At 35.2% G+C, this 17,182-nt stretch overlaps 1 protein-coding gene across 3 annotated transcripts in view; it reads left to right on the top strand.

Annotated features, from left to right (window-relative positions):
- Positions 1–15,117, top strand: part of gtf2i.S (general transcription factor IIi S homeolog) — a 41,891-nt gene extending 26,774 nt beyond the window's left edge. For 2 of the 3 annotated variants that reach the window (XM_018248225.2, XM_018248224.2), the window contains exons 22-34: positions 820–882; positions 2,184–2,276; positions 3,037–3,102; positions 4,872–5,055; positions 6,523–6,575; positions 8,155–8,232; positions 8,499–8,582; positions 8,788–8,971; positions 10,256–10,284; positions 11,148–11,189; positions 12,401–12,436; positions 13,177–13,248; positions 14,519–15,117. In XM_018248225.2, coding sequence (XP_018103714.1) covers positions 820–882; positions 2,184–2,276; positions 3,037–3,102; positions 4,872–5,055; positions 6,523–6,575; positions 8,155–8,232; positions 8,499–8,582; positions 8,788–8,971; positions 10,256–10,284; positions 11,148–11,189; positions 12,401–12,436; positions 13,177–13,232 — 968 coding nt within the window. In that variant the 3' untranslated portion in view covers positions 13,233–13,248; positions 14,519–15,117. 3 annotated transcript variants of the gene reach the window in all.
- The last annotated feature ends 2,065 nt before the right edge of the window (positions 15,118–17,182 follow it).

The following is a 17,182-nucleotide window of genomic DNA, read 5'->3' as shown; positions in this document are numbered from 1 at the left end:
CAGTCTAAATATCATGTAAGAGATTTAAATGGCACATCATCAGAACACAGAGAGACATTAGAAGTAAAGGGATTGGTGGGATTAATGAAAAGTACAGTAAGAAATGTGTTTGGAATAGCACTATGAAGTATATATTTATGGACTTGTATCTATTGAATTTACCGAATGCATGTCATGTATAATTATTATTTACCCTAAGGCACAAGAATGGCCAATCATTCTAATGTACATTCTAATGTGACAGTTTTGCTGAAGTGTGCTTAGTGCAGGAGAATGCATATTCAAGGCCTGGTTTTATGATACAGGTATGGGATCCATTATCCAGAAACCCATTCTCCAAAAACAATTTCCTTTTTCTCTTTAATAATAAAACAGTACCATGTACTTGATCCCAACTAAGATAAAATTTTGAAGCAAAAGTAGCTAAAACTAAAATGAAACCTTATAGAAGCAGAACCAGGGTTTAATTAATGTTTACTTAATTTTCTAGATTTAAGGTATGATGATCCAAATTACAGAAAGATCTGTTATTCGGAAATCCCCAGCTCCTGAGCATCCTGGATAACAGATCCAATGTCTCTTGTTAACTCTATGAACACACTTAGGGGCCAGTTTGGTTTATTCTTTGTCATAATTAGCACACACCACATTTTATTTTTTAAGCAAGCAAGACTTATTGAAATGAAATGCAGTATTTTTGGGTTGTAGAGTGGCAGTAATGGGAGGTGCTCCCATCTTGTATATTCTCTAGCAGTCATGATAAAAATCTTTTGTTAAAACCAGTAGGCAATGTATAATTTATTTCTTCCCCCCCCCAAGCATCACAATTTACAGAGAACAGAGGCAATCCTGGAATTAAGCCACCCGATGCAGCAGTTGATGGTAAGATTTCAACAATGTGGTCGTTTTGTTCTGTTAATTGCCACACTATAATAAAGGGACATTTGCATTCGAATTAATTCTTACTTTGATGCAGACATTAATATTCTGAGGTGACTTGCAATTCTTCTTCTTCTGTTTTATATGTATTTACACTCCAGCCTGAAATTTAAAATGCTAAATAGTTCCTTATTTTATAGTTCAGGCATTCTGTTCTTTATCTTTGTCTCCAGCCTATCATTTACATTACTGTCTGATATCTAGGATAAGTGGGACACATGACATTTCAAAGGTGTCGGCTGCAGAGCAGATGTTGAATCATTAAAAAACAAGTGCAAATTGTCTTAGGTTACTATTTAAATGTTGAACATTGTTTTGTTTATTTAAATATCCTTTTAAATTATTTTATCTTTATTTTTATTATATTTATTTAATTGATTTACACTGAAAGATTAATTATGGAATGTTCAATATTTAATTGTTATTATGAATATCTGTTATATAGTGGCACCACATTTTGGTAGCCCTTTACAGACTGTCTCATAAATTCTTTTGTTTCAGACTCAAAATCATTAGTAAAATGGTGGAACTTCATTAGAAATAAAAACATATTTCAAGGATGTGACTAGAACAATTAGGAACTGATTTATCATAGGTCGGGATAAAAAATGTATTTCAGTGTTGACAGAAAAATCAAACCTTTGGGCATATTGTGTGTTTCAGTGGGAATCTTTCTACATTCTCTCTTATTAAAGAATTCTCTACAGGTGACATTGACCCTTAATTTGTTTTATCATTAAGTCTATAGAAATTTCTCATAGATGCCCTAAGAAAATGTGTTAATTTTAACTCTATGAATTCTGTCAGTGTGTTATTATCTTCATGAATTTGGTTAATTCTTTTTTTTGGTGAAACTTAAAGCTGTTCAAATAGCAAAATAATTGATCTGTAGACAACAGGGATAAGCAGACAAGGCATGGGTGGAGGGTGCTCACCACCGACCTCTTCTGTCACCTACTTCTAGTCTGGGCTCTTGTCCACCCAAAACCCGCACATGTTGGCAACGCACATGTCTTAGCATAATTGTTTATAAGAGTACATCTTTGAAATAAGACCGTTTGTAGTGTGATTTCTCGTTGCATTATTGTAATATTTCAGGAAAAATATGATCAATTGTCAAGTTACTTATATTAATGTGCAATGTTAATTCTAATATGTGGATGTAGTTTGTAGAGTACAACTATTAGATTTTACATTTCATAAAGCTGGCCAAACACAGAGAATTTATTTTTTTTCTTTCACAGGTGATATCTCACAAAATATCATACAGACTCCACCTGCCCAGACTCCTGGTTACAGTTTGCCTTTTAAACCTCGGGGAAGAGAATTTTCTTTTGGTAAGAGTAAACTTTAGGCTATTTATGCCATTATTTCAGGTCATATTAATTACATACCACGCTTTTATGTTATCCAGTGAACCACATCAAAAAGGCCTAAAGTCCAAGAAGTCCTAAAAGCTCGGAAAGGAAAAGACTATTTGCCTGTTTGGGAATGGGGAAAAAAACTGTCAGGAATACCTAAAATCTGGGTTCTACTGTATATGGATTGCATTCATAAAAGTATATCAAGGATGATGCCTATCTTTTCTTAGCCATTTGGAAATCACACAGAGTTGCCTCATGTGGCTTCCATTAAACTAAACAGGGGAATCCTGAAACACTGAGTGATATACCCACCTGCACACCCTGGCCTCTCCGTTAGATTTTCCTTGCTACCCCAGACAATTACAGTATGCCACAAATAACCATAAATTTAATATATTTTAAAGGAGCATTCTAATACATTCTATATAAAAATGATGTTTCCAGACTACATTTCCAAATCAGGCCCTATGTATTCAGCTAAAATCAAGCACAAGTGTATATTGTCCCTTTATTCCTGTCTGACTATCCATACATATGCCTTAACCCCTTCATGTAGGATTCAGTCTTCTCTTGTGGTAGTTTTCTTTCCTATACTTGCAATTTAAATGTAGTGTTGATTCCTGGGGATCAAGTGCAGTTGTAATGCTTGACTTCTTGTGATAAACATGTTCTATCACTGGTAGCTTTATTTTCATATAAAATAATAGTATATTTGATCTGTTTTTTCACACAGAGGCATGGAATGCCAAAATAACAGACCTAAAACAAAGAGTTGAAGCCCTGTTTGATGAGAAATGTGGTAAGTGATAGTGTTTACTATTTTCATCCAGGACCACACATACTGTAATATATCAATGACATCATTGCTTGTTAATGATATCCTAGTGTACTTCATTAACTTAGGCTGGAGTAGAGTGCCATGACCTAAACTGCAAATAATGTATGTAAGAAGGGCTCACAATGCTGTTGGCCTAACCATTTGTCATGGAAAATATCCATTTTGTGCTGCTATATGATAGACTAGAAAGTTACTAACCATTTTAAGTGTCATAGATCATAGAATGTAAGATCTTTAGATCAAGAAAACAAAACCAAAAGGAATCAGAATTTTACAGATTATAGATTCTACTCTTCCAGCAAAGCAGAGAAAATGTGGCTGCTGGGGTGCAATCAACTCAGGCTCTAGACAAAAGCATACAGATGGAACACATTTGTCTTCTATAATACCTACAAATATTACCCGCCAGCATTGCTATCCCATGCATATAGAGTGTTAAAAGCTATCCATGGCCTTCAAAATAATTTTTATTTGTGGGCCTAACTAGGATATAATAATATAATGTGGCAAAGTGCATGTTTAGAGGCAATGTTCAAAAATTTCTTTAAAACCACAACCCAGATTTACACTTTTTTTTTGAGTAGAAAGATATATACGGTATTTAAACATTCCGGATTTGTAATGCACACTTTTAAAAATATATGGATTATGGGGTCAGCTTATTTACATAATATGCCGGCCGTGTATTGTTTTTACAGAGAGCATATTGTCAGTTGTGAACATTGATTAACTGCTGAAAAAAGCAAAAATGCATACATATTTTTTAATAATACAACAAAATAAATATCTTGTTAGAGAAAGGGAATTGGGCAAAAGTTGAAGCAGTATGCAAAATCTTTTTTTTTTCCTGAAAAAATAGAATATATTTGTTACTAAGTAAACTGTAAGTTCCACCCAGGACAGGTCCCTAAAGTGAAAGGACAAAGAGTTCAGAAATTGGTTGGCATTTAATGTAAATCAATAAGTGAATAAACATTAACCCTAAGGTATGATTAATCCACAGTTTTGATGTTATTGCGAAGATCTGTATCTAAAGTTTATACATGCTACAATTATTTCTACAGTATGTTTGAAAATGGTTGATATTAATTAGAAACCGCCATTTGTCAGATAATGTTGAGATGGGAATTACATGGACCAGAATATCCTTTTTCATTTTTTCTGTTAAATCATAGACCAACATTTACACCAACAAAAGCTCAAATTAGTGTAGTGGTCTATGCACAGGCTGACAGCAAATCAAGTGTAAGAGGCTTATTTATTAAAGGTCAGGTTTTAGTGGTTTTAGAGTTTTTTGAAACCATGACTAAACTCACAAACTGTAAAACCACAATTGTAATTGAATTTAGTAAAACATCCGAATATAAAAAGTAACAATGAAAAATCGCTGAACGGCACAGTAAAAAAGTACAAAAACCTCTAAAAATTCATGTTATTCTAACAATTTCTAGGAAAGAAAAAATTTGAAAACCTCAAAGTCTGAAATGATTTAAAGAGGTCCAATAAGATCAGCGTAGCTCCCATTGACTTCTATAGCACCTCAACAACTTTTACTTGGCAAAGTTGTGGGTTAGAGGTTTTCATGGTTTTTACACTTTATACATCTTACATTTTTAGAGCTTTTTATAAATATAGAAAAAAAACACACATTTTTTGAGATTTGTAAAAAAAAAATCAATATGCGATTGTTAGTAAATAGGCCCTAACTGAACATTGTATATTTTTTTTAGGGGAGGCGCTTGGCCTTAATGAGCGTTGTAAGGTTCCATTTGCATTGTTTGAATCATACCCAGAAGATTTCTATGTGGAAGGACTTCCTGAGGGTGTTCCCTTCCGCCGGCCGTCCACGTTCGGCATCCCTAGACTGGAGAAGATTCTCAGAAACAGGGCTAAAATTAAATTTGTTATAAAAAAGTAAGACCTGAAAGTACTACAATAATTTATCAAAAATGATTGTTATTTTGCATAACACCCAAGCAAATGTTCATGTATATAGGGAATTATTAAATATTAGAAGTCACCAAGGAGTTTCATGGCCATATTAAAGCATAATGGAACAGGCTAAATCATCATAAATCACCATAGAACTCCACAGCCTATCTATTTACCCAGTTTTTATTTTCACACTGAACTGTTCCTTTAATACATGTTATGTTAACCATTTCTCTTGTAATTGCTTCTAAATAAATGTATCAGAAAACCAAAAGGGGGACAGAGCAGCCAGCTGCTTCACCAGAACAATTTGGATGGGCCAATAGCTCAAATTGGTCATATCAAGGAAAGCATATTAAGGACGCCAAACGAGCAGGTCTTTCAATGTATAGCCAGCTTCACTCATGAAATTAACACAAGGCTCAGTTACTTCCCTGAAAGCAGCACAGAGTAGACAATGTTTGTTCTTTGATAAGAAAACTCCGTATGCAGGCCCCCTCCAAACTGACTGAGAGTGGAAGGTTCTAGTTACCAACCTAGATCGCTGCTCCAATGTTGGTGGTGTTTACTTGGTTGATAACTCTCTTAGGAGCAATTACCAGGGAAGTTGTTTACATATAAAGCACTGCGTATCTTGACAGCGCTATATAAATAAATGATGATGATATAACCTTTTATGATTATTTTAGGTCATTGATCAGCTAATTTGCTTATCTGCCTGAGGAAGAATTGTTTGGAGGTATAAAAGGATTTGTGTTCAACTCCTTTATGATGCAGATCAATGGCAGATGATCTGTGCACTCTTAAGGTGGCCATAGACACACGTATTTTCGAACAATATTTGGTAGTGTATGGTGAGAAAAGAGCCGACCGATATCAGCAGAAGACTTGGATATCAGTCGGCTCGTAGATTGGGCTGGACTGAAAATTTTGATCGGATGCCTTTGAAGGGACCCAAACATCGTCCATTGTTATTGCTGAATTGTCAGATACAGGCAGAATTCTATTGTTTCTACCTGTATATCTGACGATTCAGCTCTACACGTGTGTATTGAAACGAACATTCTTCCTTGGAAAGATCTTTTCCAAGAAAGATTGTAATTGTTACGTCTATGGCTACCTTTAAGCTGGCCATACACAAAGAGATCCGCTCGTCTGGCAACATCACCAAACGAGCGGATCTTTCCGATACTCCACCAGAAAAATTGCTCTTTGACCTAACAGCTCTTTTCATTCTCTTATTTTATGTACTGTATGTTTTGTTTAAAAATATAAAAAAAGGACATTGGCAAGACCAACCATTTCATTTCACATGTGGACATCATACATTTAAAACTCCATTTAAACGTCCCTGTAATCTAGTGAAGGCATATTTGCAACTGTAACAAAATATTAAGTGAGTGAGGTACCCTAATCTTTTAAAAGTATAGTTTTGTTTTGTTTTGTTAGACCTGAAATGATTGAAAATACTGCCAAAGAACAACCTCCAAACTTTACACCAAGTAAGTTGTGGTTTAATATAAGCTTGGTAAGCGCATGTGAAAATGCAAACATTTACTGTATTTTCTTTTAAAACATTATTCCAGACAGGGAACCTTTGGTTTATCTTCAAAACCATGTTCATTCTAACAAGTTAATGCTACCGTACTGATGAATGTAAGAAAATTCCATAGCCTTTGACTAAATTATCATGAGAAGATTGAAGAGTATGTGACATTTGAACAATGTATTGCAAAGAGCCATGCAAACATGAATTCATTTGAGAACCTTTCCTTGTTCTCTTTAGCCCATTAACAGAACATTATGCTAACCCGTGCCTATATGTTTTACAGAATATTGATATTGAATATTGATGGTCCCTAATCTGTGGTAGATTTTTGAAGATTGTTTATTTGATTGCAGCCTGAAATAAAATGCACTTCTCATCCATATTCCTCAACCACTGATGTGGATAGTATGCGCTACTTTCTTGCATAAATTCTTCTCTTACTCTGCTGTGGTAATTCAACTAATACTGGCAAGGGAAAAAAATATCTGATTTATCATATCAGCCATGTATTACTGCAAGCTAGCCAAATGTAAGAATGCGAAACATAGCTTGGAATTTGGCAATTCCGGTTGAGCTTGAATTAAAGTCTGCATTCATGGCCAGCATAACTGCTGATTACAGGGATTGAGGAGGAAGGGTAGAAAAACTAATAACGTTTAAAAAATCCTATTTCATTTATCTCATTGTTTAGTTTTATAAAGGAAACTTTACACTGAAAAGCCCTATCTGTTGCTTACTTACTGCATTTCTAAGGCTAGTTGTATTAAATACAATGGGGCTCATTTATAAACTTTCGTGAACATATTTGCCCAGCGCATGGTTATATTTATAAAGCTGGATAAGAGCGGAGTATTTAAAGTGCAAACAGAATTGCAGATTTTTGTTCGCACGTCCAGTGTCCATAAGGGCTTTTTAAATAGGGCATAATTTGCGAATATTTATGCAACCACTCTGGGGGTCATATATAAAGTTTGCACGGTGCATATTTATTCACAAATTATTGCATTGCCCATGTTTTTTTCCTGACCTCTAAAGTATTGCACTGCTGTAGCCATCACTCAGTTTTTTGTGATTTCGCATTGAGAACAAATTTTGTGGACATTTGCAGTGCAAATAAAATTCAAAAATTCAAATTTCTTATTCAGCTTTATAAATATAGCCATGCTCAAGGCAAATATATTCACTGAACGAACACATCTGCCCTGAGCCAAATTTATAAATGGCCCTTCTTCTGTGTTTGAGTTACGCCAAGACTTTGGTGCGAATTTAATTACTGTTAACACTACTTTAAACGCACAATGACCTCGTACAGTGGCCTCATTCATGCCAACACCCAACTCATTTGCGAGCCATTTGGGAATATTTTTGCACAATGCGAATTCAGAAAGACAGGCACAGCAGTGCAATACTTTATTGTTCAGGAAAAAACACGGGCAATACAACCATTTCTGAAAAATATGCACTGCGCGAACCATATAAATGACCCCCGCTGAGTTCACCATTGCTTTCATATCGTTCTTCTTTTCTCATAGAAAGGACCGGAACTCATAACAATGCACTTACAGCTTCTGGACTTGAAGATCTAAATATAATCCAAGTGACAATTCCAGGTTAGATGTAATTTTCATTATTTCTGGGGTATAAAAAAGGTTGAATCACATAAGTACAATATTCGATAATAACATTATTAGCTATTATTGTGAAATGTTTGCAATTTATTTTTCATATATATATATATATATATATATATATATATATATATATATATATATATATATATATATATATATATATATATATATATATATATATATATATATAAAAACACAAGTTCTATATACATTGTCATGGCATGCAGTTTCTTATTCTGTTCCAGATGCAGACAATGAAAAAACAGTTAAAGTAGACAAAGCCCGACAGCTGCGAGAGCAAGTCAATGAGATATTCAGTAGGAAGTTTGGTAAGCTGACAGCCATAAAAGGACCATGAAAGTGTTAAATTTCCCCCATCTATAACGGTACACCAAATGCATACCTATGTATTCACTTATCTGTATAGGATCATGCATGTTATATGTATTATTTTTTGGCTAAACTAAACACATACAATCTGGAATTTTAAAAAAAAATGTTAAGACTTTGTATTAATTTTGTTATATTCTATAGGAGAAGCCATTGGCATGACCTTTCCAGTAAAAGTCCCTTACAGAAAAATTACAACCAACCCAGGGTGTGTCGTCGTGGATGGAATGCCACCGGGAGTTTCATTCAAAGCCCCCAGTTACCTTGAAATGAGTTCTATGCGTAAGATTCTGGATTCAGCTGAATTTATTAAGTTTACAGTTATAAGGTAAACACTATGGAAAATCTAGAATTGTATTCCATCTTGTTATTAAGGCCCCTGTCATTGCACGTTCTCATAAAGGTGATAGCATACTACATTTTGGCACCTACTCCAAATCTTCTCCAGGATGTCATTCAATTTATTTAAATAAAAGTAAATGTGAACCTCCAGCCTAAAAGGTTTGAATAATGTACCCCAAAACTCATGTGCATATTTATCAAGATGTTTTGTGCATTGGTGTATTTGTTATTTGTATAAATAAACCATGCTTCATCTCAAAGGTGGTGTAGAGTAATGGCATTAATTACAGAGATTGAAATTGATGAAAATGCACACCTTTATTAGTTTTATTAAATGATTTCAGGAATCTCAATTGATGGCGTACACAGTTTTACAAATACACCATTTTGCACAGCTTTATTAATTGGCTGCTTAAAATAGACAACAATACATTTTTCTTTAAAGGATCAGCAGTGACACCAAGAAACGAAAGGGTTTTATATGCATTTAAACATAGTGTTCCTGAAGCCAACAACAATTGCATGTTTGCTTCAGAGGTAATACTCTAGTATTTATAAATAGGCTACAGTATAGCAATTGGGGCAGCCATTCAATTTGAATAAGGAAAAAAATGACATTTACACAGAATATAACCGATAAGCTCTGTAGGATACAATGTTTTTAGTTCTTACACAGGAAGATAACCACAGGTCCAATGTTATTCCAGGTCCAATGTTATTCATGGCTCTTTAGCTATAGAATGAAAAGCTTTCTCATAGGGTATTTGTTACCAAGAATAATATAAGAAGTGGATCAACAAATACAAACATCAACTGGAAAAAAATGTGTTTTTTGTTCTTCTTTTTTTAACTGTCATTACTGATATTTTACATGTAACTTTTGTATGTATAAGATTGCACAGCACAGCCTATCCTAGCATTGCTTTATGAATTAAGTTATACAAGTATCTAAGCTAAGTTCGATGGAGCAAGAAGGTAGATTACTATTTTTAATTTTACATCTGCATAGGAGAGTAGCCCTCTCTAGAGAGAGAAAGACTGTCCAGAATTACTAAACAATCAGTGGTTCTCCAGCTAATGCTGAGCTATATCTCCCAACCTTCCTTGTTAAGCTTGAGTTGCTTGTCAGTGAGTTGCTGAATAATGTACTAGAATGATTTTAGAGGTCAGCCAATGTAAGGATCTGAAGTATAAATGCAGCCGTTTCTTTCCATTTCATTGCAGTGAGTATTTTAATGGTGTTTTGTTTTTTTATTTTTTTTTCTAATAGGCCTTTTCCAGGGCTGGTACTAAACAACCGTAAGTATGAAGAATATATAATAATACCTAGTTCTTCCAAAGTATTTCCTTTAATGGGGGTAGATGTACAAGTCTGGTACCAGGGCCTTAATTTTGGTAAATTGGAGCAGTGATGAAACCAGGAAGAAGTGTGGCCCAAAGGAAATCCATTTCTGCAATATAGTTAAAATTATAAAATGCAGACTAATGTAACATAAAGTGCTACTGCTTAAGCCTTGTTTTTTCATCCCACTCTTTTGCACAGCATGAATCATATTTGCAGACAGTGATAAGCAATTGTGCCCAGACTTTTTTTCTGCCATACTCTACATCAGCCTGCTTAATTGCAGCACTTCCAGATTGGAGATTGGTCCAAATGTGCTGAGTCTTCATCCAAATTTCAAACGGCTTTGGATGTATTTTTTTAATCCTCTGGGCTATTTAAAAGTTAATGTAAAGCAGGGTCAGATATGTCTGCACAGTACCTTGTAGGACCCAACCCTAGGCATTAATATTTACATGGCTACTGTCATATGTGAAGTTTGAGTATGGTTTGCTTTTTATATAGCTTCTTCCGGTAACGGAGCTAGGTGGGGGCGGGCCATGGTGTGGGCAGTGCAGCTGGGCCTGCCCCCCCCTCGTCCGTGTGATTTTTCTCTACGGCTGCAGCCAAATCCAGCCGGCTGCATCGCGTGCAATCTGCCGGGGAGGCCCTGCGGGGGTGCGGGCCCTGGCCCAGTTGCACCCCTGCTCCCCCGGTAGTTACGCCCCTGGCTGCTTCTTCATAGAGCAATTCTAACCATGTCACAAAGAAAATCAACTTCAGGTTGAAGGTAAGAGAACAAAACTATAGATATGTATTATGTGCTTGTTTTTCATTCCAGAAGTTCCAGAAGAAAGTGAATCTGGAAAGTCAGCAGAAAATGGTAAGAGGTTTATGTATGGCATTTTGTTTTTACATTTGCTACAAATTTTTCTAGTTTAGAAACAGAAACAAATTCAAGTACGAATGGCCTAAAAAAATACATAAGGGAAAAGTTGCGACAAATTTGTGCAACATATTCGATCGTGCAACTTTTTTTCGAATTGTTGCTCGAAAAGCACAATATATATATATATATATATATATATATATATATATATATATATATATATATATATATATATATATATATATATATATAAAAAATGAAAATATTGGTTTTCAGACTCTGAAGTGACAAAATGTGTAAAGTGAGACCCTGGATATTATTTTGCAAATCCCGTGAAGGAACTTGTTGTTTTGCCACTGCTTTGGCACAAAAACACATGTTTTTTGCCGAAAATCGTGTTCTGATAGCAGAAACAAAAGACAGGATTCTGATTTGCTTTCTGTCTCTTTTTAACTGTTTGAAAGCTGTGGTATTCTGAGTGATATTCTGAGACAATGTGCAATTGATTTAATTTTTTATTGTTTACGAGTTATTTAGCTTTTTATTCAGCAGCTCTCCACTTTGCAACTTCAGCAATCTGTTTGCTAGCACTCAAATTACCCTAGCCCCTACAAGCTTTTTTGATGTACATGCACCCAGAGCCAATGCATTGGCCAGGGAGCAGGCACATGGAGCGGATTTTGGCATGGAAAAGCTCAAGTATGTGTTTTGGCACTGAAATCTACTCCTGCGTGCCTGGACCTGGGCTGCCCCAGTGGTTTTGGGTGCAGGGACATGAAGAAGCTTTTTAAAAGCATAGGGTCTATCCACAACTCGACAATCTGAGACTTGTGGCACTAGCCCAATGCTCAAGGCACATAGTATGTATTACATCATACTAAAGGTTAATTTAAAGGAGAACAACCTAACAACAACCCTACTGGCTATAAATGAAAGGAGGTGCTGTTCAATGAGTTTCTATTTGGTATGCTAATCTTAGTTACAGTAGTATAGGGCTTGTACACCTGTCATCTACCATGATACTACTATATGCTTTCTGTTAGATTCTGCATGATGTGAGTTCATTTAGAAACAGGGTGCAAAGATCAAATTTGATGTACCATTAGAGCTGCCCTTGACACAAAATACCTTGACAGTTTAGATGTATTGTTTGTTTATTAATAAGCATTCTTGTCAGATATATGTTTTCTGTCTTTACAAAAAAGCTGATAGAAGCAAAACAGAAGAATCTACAGTAGAAGGTAATATTTTAAAGTCATTTCTTTTATTTTTATGATACTTTTTATCATAAAATAAAGTTGTGTATTTGTATAGCACTTTTTAAAGTAAATGTTTATATCGTAAAGAAAGTGGGGAAAGCTTCCCATGATGGGATAACTAGAATTTATAGGTCCCCACTGCAACATTTTAAGGCTTTTTTAAAATGTTATTAGATTCAGCATAATTCACACCGGGGTTCAGGAAAAGCCAAACAGATTTTCTTAAAATAAGCGTGACACCTGTTTCAGGATAAGGATGTGCAGTGGAACACATTCCAGTTCTGCTGGGGTCATGGACCTATTTAGTCGTTATCCACCTCTGATAAGATGTCATTCACCCATAATATTTTCAAAGTGTTTCCTCTTTTTTCACATTCTTTTTAACTGTCCTGGATTTGTTGTGATGATCTTAGGGCTGTCCACAGTGAATGGTATGGACTTTTCTCTTTTTTTTTATTGCCTAGTCCTGCTATTTACCCATCTTTTTATATCAAGATAGTACTGGTACCTGAGGGCTACAATGAAATTGTGAGGGATTTTTCTTTACCCTGCCCCTGTTCTTCTCTCCCTTACCTATTGTTTCTTTTTTTTCTTGCTTGTGGCGTCATTGCATTGCTCCCTGTTTATTAAAGTATTCATTCTATTTAGACCACCTGTGACAGTTCTATTCCGAGTTCACCTTTGCTTTATACTGATAAACACTGTATATTTTATCTACCTAGACTCAACAGACACACAAGACTTAACAATAAAACAAGAACCAGATCCCACGTGGTAATCATCAGCTTTTTCAGGTAAGCACATCTTTGTCAATTTTTGCTTGTATATAGATAATTAATGTTTAAAACATATAGTATTTCTTTCAAGCCGCAAATTTATAGAATGAATATTTCATATATAATGACTACTGCATTACAAATGACTCATTTTTTATGCTGTAGATTAAAGTAAACCTTTATTATTTTATCTCTCTACGGTTACTCTAATCTGCCCCCAGGATAACATTCCTTTTCCCCTCATTTCGTTTTATTTTGTTTTTCTGATACAAGCAGCTGAACTGCATATCTTTTAGCTATTTCCTTATCTAGCATGAAGCTCCGCCCCCTGAGCTTTCTTTCTTTCCCTTTGGAGCAGCGGTAGTGAGCATGCCCAGGAGGCACCGATTTGAAGTCTTTATAGTTGAAGAGAGGAGGAGAGCTCAGGGAGCAGAGCTTTACTCTAGACATGGACGTAGCTAAAAGAGCTGCAGTTCAGCTGCTTTTAAGAGAGAAATTAAGTAGAAAATATAAGGGAGAAGGGTATGTTATTCTCAGTGCTGTTTAGAGTAATTTTAGAGGATTTTAAAATAAAAGCAATACTTCTTAAACACAACACAAAAAGCATAGGTTAAGATGGAACAATGGACACCCCCCAATGATTGTAATCACCCCAGACCACTCCTTTTAGCAGAAAACTGCCCTCTTCTGGCGTTCTTCTTCAGCAAGCACCACAGATCAATCCTCTTTTTCGTCCTTCAAAATACCAGGGCCAATGCATTTACAGAATAGTGAAATAAAGCCAGTTTTTTTTTTTGTTTGTTTAAGTTTGGCTTTTCACTCTACTGTGCGTGCATACCCGTGCAAAGAAAGAAGATATGGGAAGAGGACCGCTCTGTGGTGTTCTCTGAAAAGTAACCTGGGCCAAGTGCAGTTCTGTTGACAGCAATACCACCCAGGGTATTGGGTAAGTGATTACAATTACAGAGGGGCACGCCCCCATGTAATATTTAGTGTATGCTGGCTACATGTTTTTTTTTGCTGCTTCACAGTCATATTTTAACTTTATAAACACTGAGGTGTGACAATACCACTAAGTTAAATCTTGTGTCCCAGACTAGTGTGTGCAGTTCCATTGAAAAAAAATCACACCAGCCCTGGGTAATTTGAACGTGGTTGTTCAGCTGTCTTCTAGAATGTATCCTGGTTCAGTCATTGTGGTTTATGGAAGGGCCCAGAACCTTTACTTCTCCTTTAATTTTGATTTTATAAATACAGTATGCTCTAAGTCTTTTTCTCTGTCTTGCAGCTATAGACATGAGACTTGTGGCAAGTCACCCCTGGAATGAGGAATATAGCTGAAAAAACAAAGTGCTTTCAATATGGACCATTTCATCATCTTTTATATTTTTTTTTTATTTAGACAGAAATGTACATTTTTTCTCTGCAGGTCTTTGAAATGGATAATAAAGGACTGTGGTGAAATAAAGGTCATAGTTTGGATAGAAACATGTCATTTGCTGGCTGAAAATTCATCATGTCTCTCTGTTCTCAGTATAACAATTTCATCTGTTTTATGTTTTTTATTTGTACGGCTCAAGAAAAACTTCCCAGGAAGCCTTGATAGTGGAACACAGACATAAAAACTGCTGGTGGAATGCTCACCTGGTTTTCAAACAGGCTATTTTTCCAAACCATGGTTTTTTTCCAGTTAGAACACTGCATGAGTTAATTATTTTCTTCCATGACTTGCAATGATTTTTGGCAGTTATACAGTTTTCATTTCAGTGCAGAATGGCCTTGATATGTAAAATATCAGATCCAGAAACATGAAAGACTTTTTGCATTCATCGCTGGATTCTCCTTTCTCCTACATTACATACCAATAAACTGGCTGTTTTTTTTTAATTTTCATTTGTTCTGTGCTATATATAGTAATAAGGTATAAGGTATGCGACCTATTACCTGTATTGTCTTTTTGTGTCATTTGGATCTCTGACCTTGTCATTTGGATCTCTGACCTTAAGGCTACATCCCAACTGTGATTGTTTTGCAACAAACTGATTAGGAGGACAATATGACACGTAAGAGAGGAGGTAACAAATAAAAAGACAAAATAGCTAATGGCACCTATTAACATACAGTTGTCCTTATAAATAGCTTTTATTTCCAAACGCAAATTTATTGGGAACACTGCAAATCAACATGAAGAAAAATATATCAAATTTGTGTTATTCCTTTACAGAAAGTGAAGAAAATGGAATGTTAGACTGTTCCAATGTCTGCATTTTCTCTTTACAAACTCAAACATTCACTGTCTAAACTGAACAAATTTTCTATTTTTTAAAATGAATGAGCAATATCTTGGTTCCAGACCAACAAAATTGACGTTATGGAGTGGTCAGCCTAATCTCTAGACCGTAAACCAATAGAAAACCTGTTGGGTTGACATCAAAAATGATGTTTCTGAGACAAACCCAAGAAATGCAGAAGAATTGAGGAATGTAACAGGTGCCAGAAGTTCATTGACTCCATGTAACACAGATGTGCAGCAGTTCAGAAACACTGCTTATATAACTAAATATTAGTTCAGTGATTCAAAGGAAAGCAAAATCTTGAAATATTTTATACAGTGAATGTTTGAGTTTGTAAAGAAGAATGCAGACACTGCATTCTTCACTGCCTAAAATTCCCTTTTCTTCACATTCTGTAAAGGATTAACACAAATTTGATACATTTTTCTTCATGTTTTGATTTGGAATAGAATGTGTAGTGTTCCCAATGCATTTTGTGTGCATTTTGAGCTTTATTCACTTTTTTAACACACTATCAACTGATTTTATTGTTGTTTACAGATAAACGAAATTAAAGATCTCTGTAAGACATTTATTGCCCTGCAAAACCCATAGTAACAAGATAAGTTTGTGCATCCTAGTCAGTTGCATGTGATATGTGAAGTCATTTTAGGAGTCATGCTGTTAACCACTGGGAGGAGGGGAGAATATTTTAATATACAAACAGTGTACATGAACAGCACCCACACAAAAGAAAAGCAGGATTTTTGAACTTTATTAAATTTATTAAAAACATAAACACATGACCGATCAGTTGCACTAGTGTTTACTCCAATAAAATACTTCCAATTCTATATAAAAACATAACTCAGATGCTAGTTCGTTAAGGACAATGGTCTTCTTTATTTTGATTTTGTGGAGCATATGTTTATTCTAACTCCTGATATGTATTCATGCAACTACTGCTTTGACTAACTCAATTTTGGTGGCGCCATGCAGACTGTGACAAAAAAACAGTTTATAACATTATTTTATCTAAATTACATTTCCTTAAAAAAAGATTTGGTAATATAAAGACTGTATGTATCCCCTCAGTGTTCAAAGACATCCAAGACTCTAACATTTAACATTGCTGGCAATGCTTTCTCTTTATTTTCCTCAGACATTCTGAGAAGCCCTTAAGCAAACTAGAACTGGGGGACGTTTTCACTTTATTGTAGATTTCCTCTATGGGACTATTAAGAAGGAAAAGATGAAAAATAGTTCAGAATCTCCGCTTTTTTTCTGTTCTCATCAACAAGCTGACCCCCCCCCCTCTGATATTAAGGGTCCCACCCCTTCCTGCTTTATTTTTGTTACTATTTACATATTTAAAAAATAATTTTGGATTCTTTTTGCTGCTTGCTGCAATACCCACCTCAACACCACACAGTTTTGTTTTGCAACAAGCTTGCTTACAAGGTGAATATACTGATGTGTATTTATTAAGCAGCATTTTAAAAAGACGTCCCATTTTTGTTCAGTGTTTGAAAAGCATTTCCCACTTAATATGTTGCAGAGATGCCCTTATACTGACAACGTTTGCACGTCTAAAAGTGTTTAGTGTTTCAGTTACTCCCTTATAGAGTTGCCTCTGCAACATAATCTCAAAGGAGACCATGTTATAATCACTATTATCG

The sequence above is a fragment of the Xenopus laevis genome, chromosome 2S (assembly GCF_017654675.1).
Source record: "Xenopus laevis strain J_2021 chromosome 2S, Xenopus_laevis_v10.1, whole genome shotgun sequence".
Classification (NCBI taxonomy): Eukaryota; Metazoa; Chordata; class Amphibia; order Anura; family Pipidae; genus Xenopus; species Xenopus laevis.
This window is presented reverse-complemented; position numbering and strand designations above follow the sequence as displayed.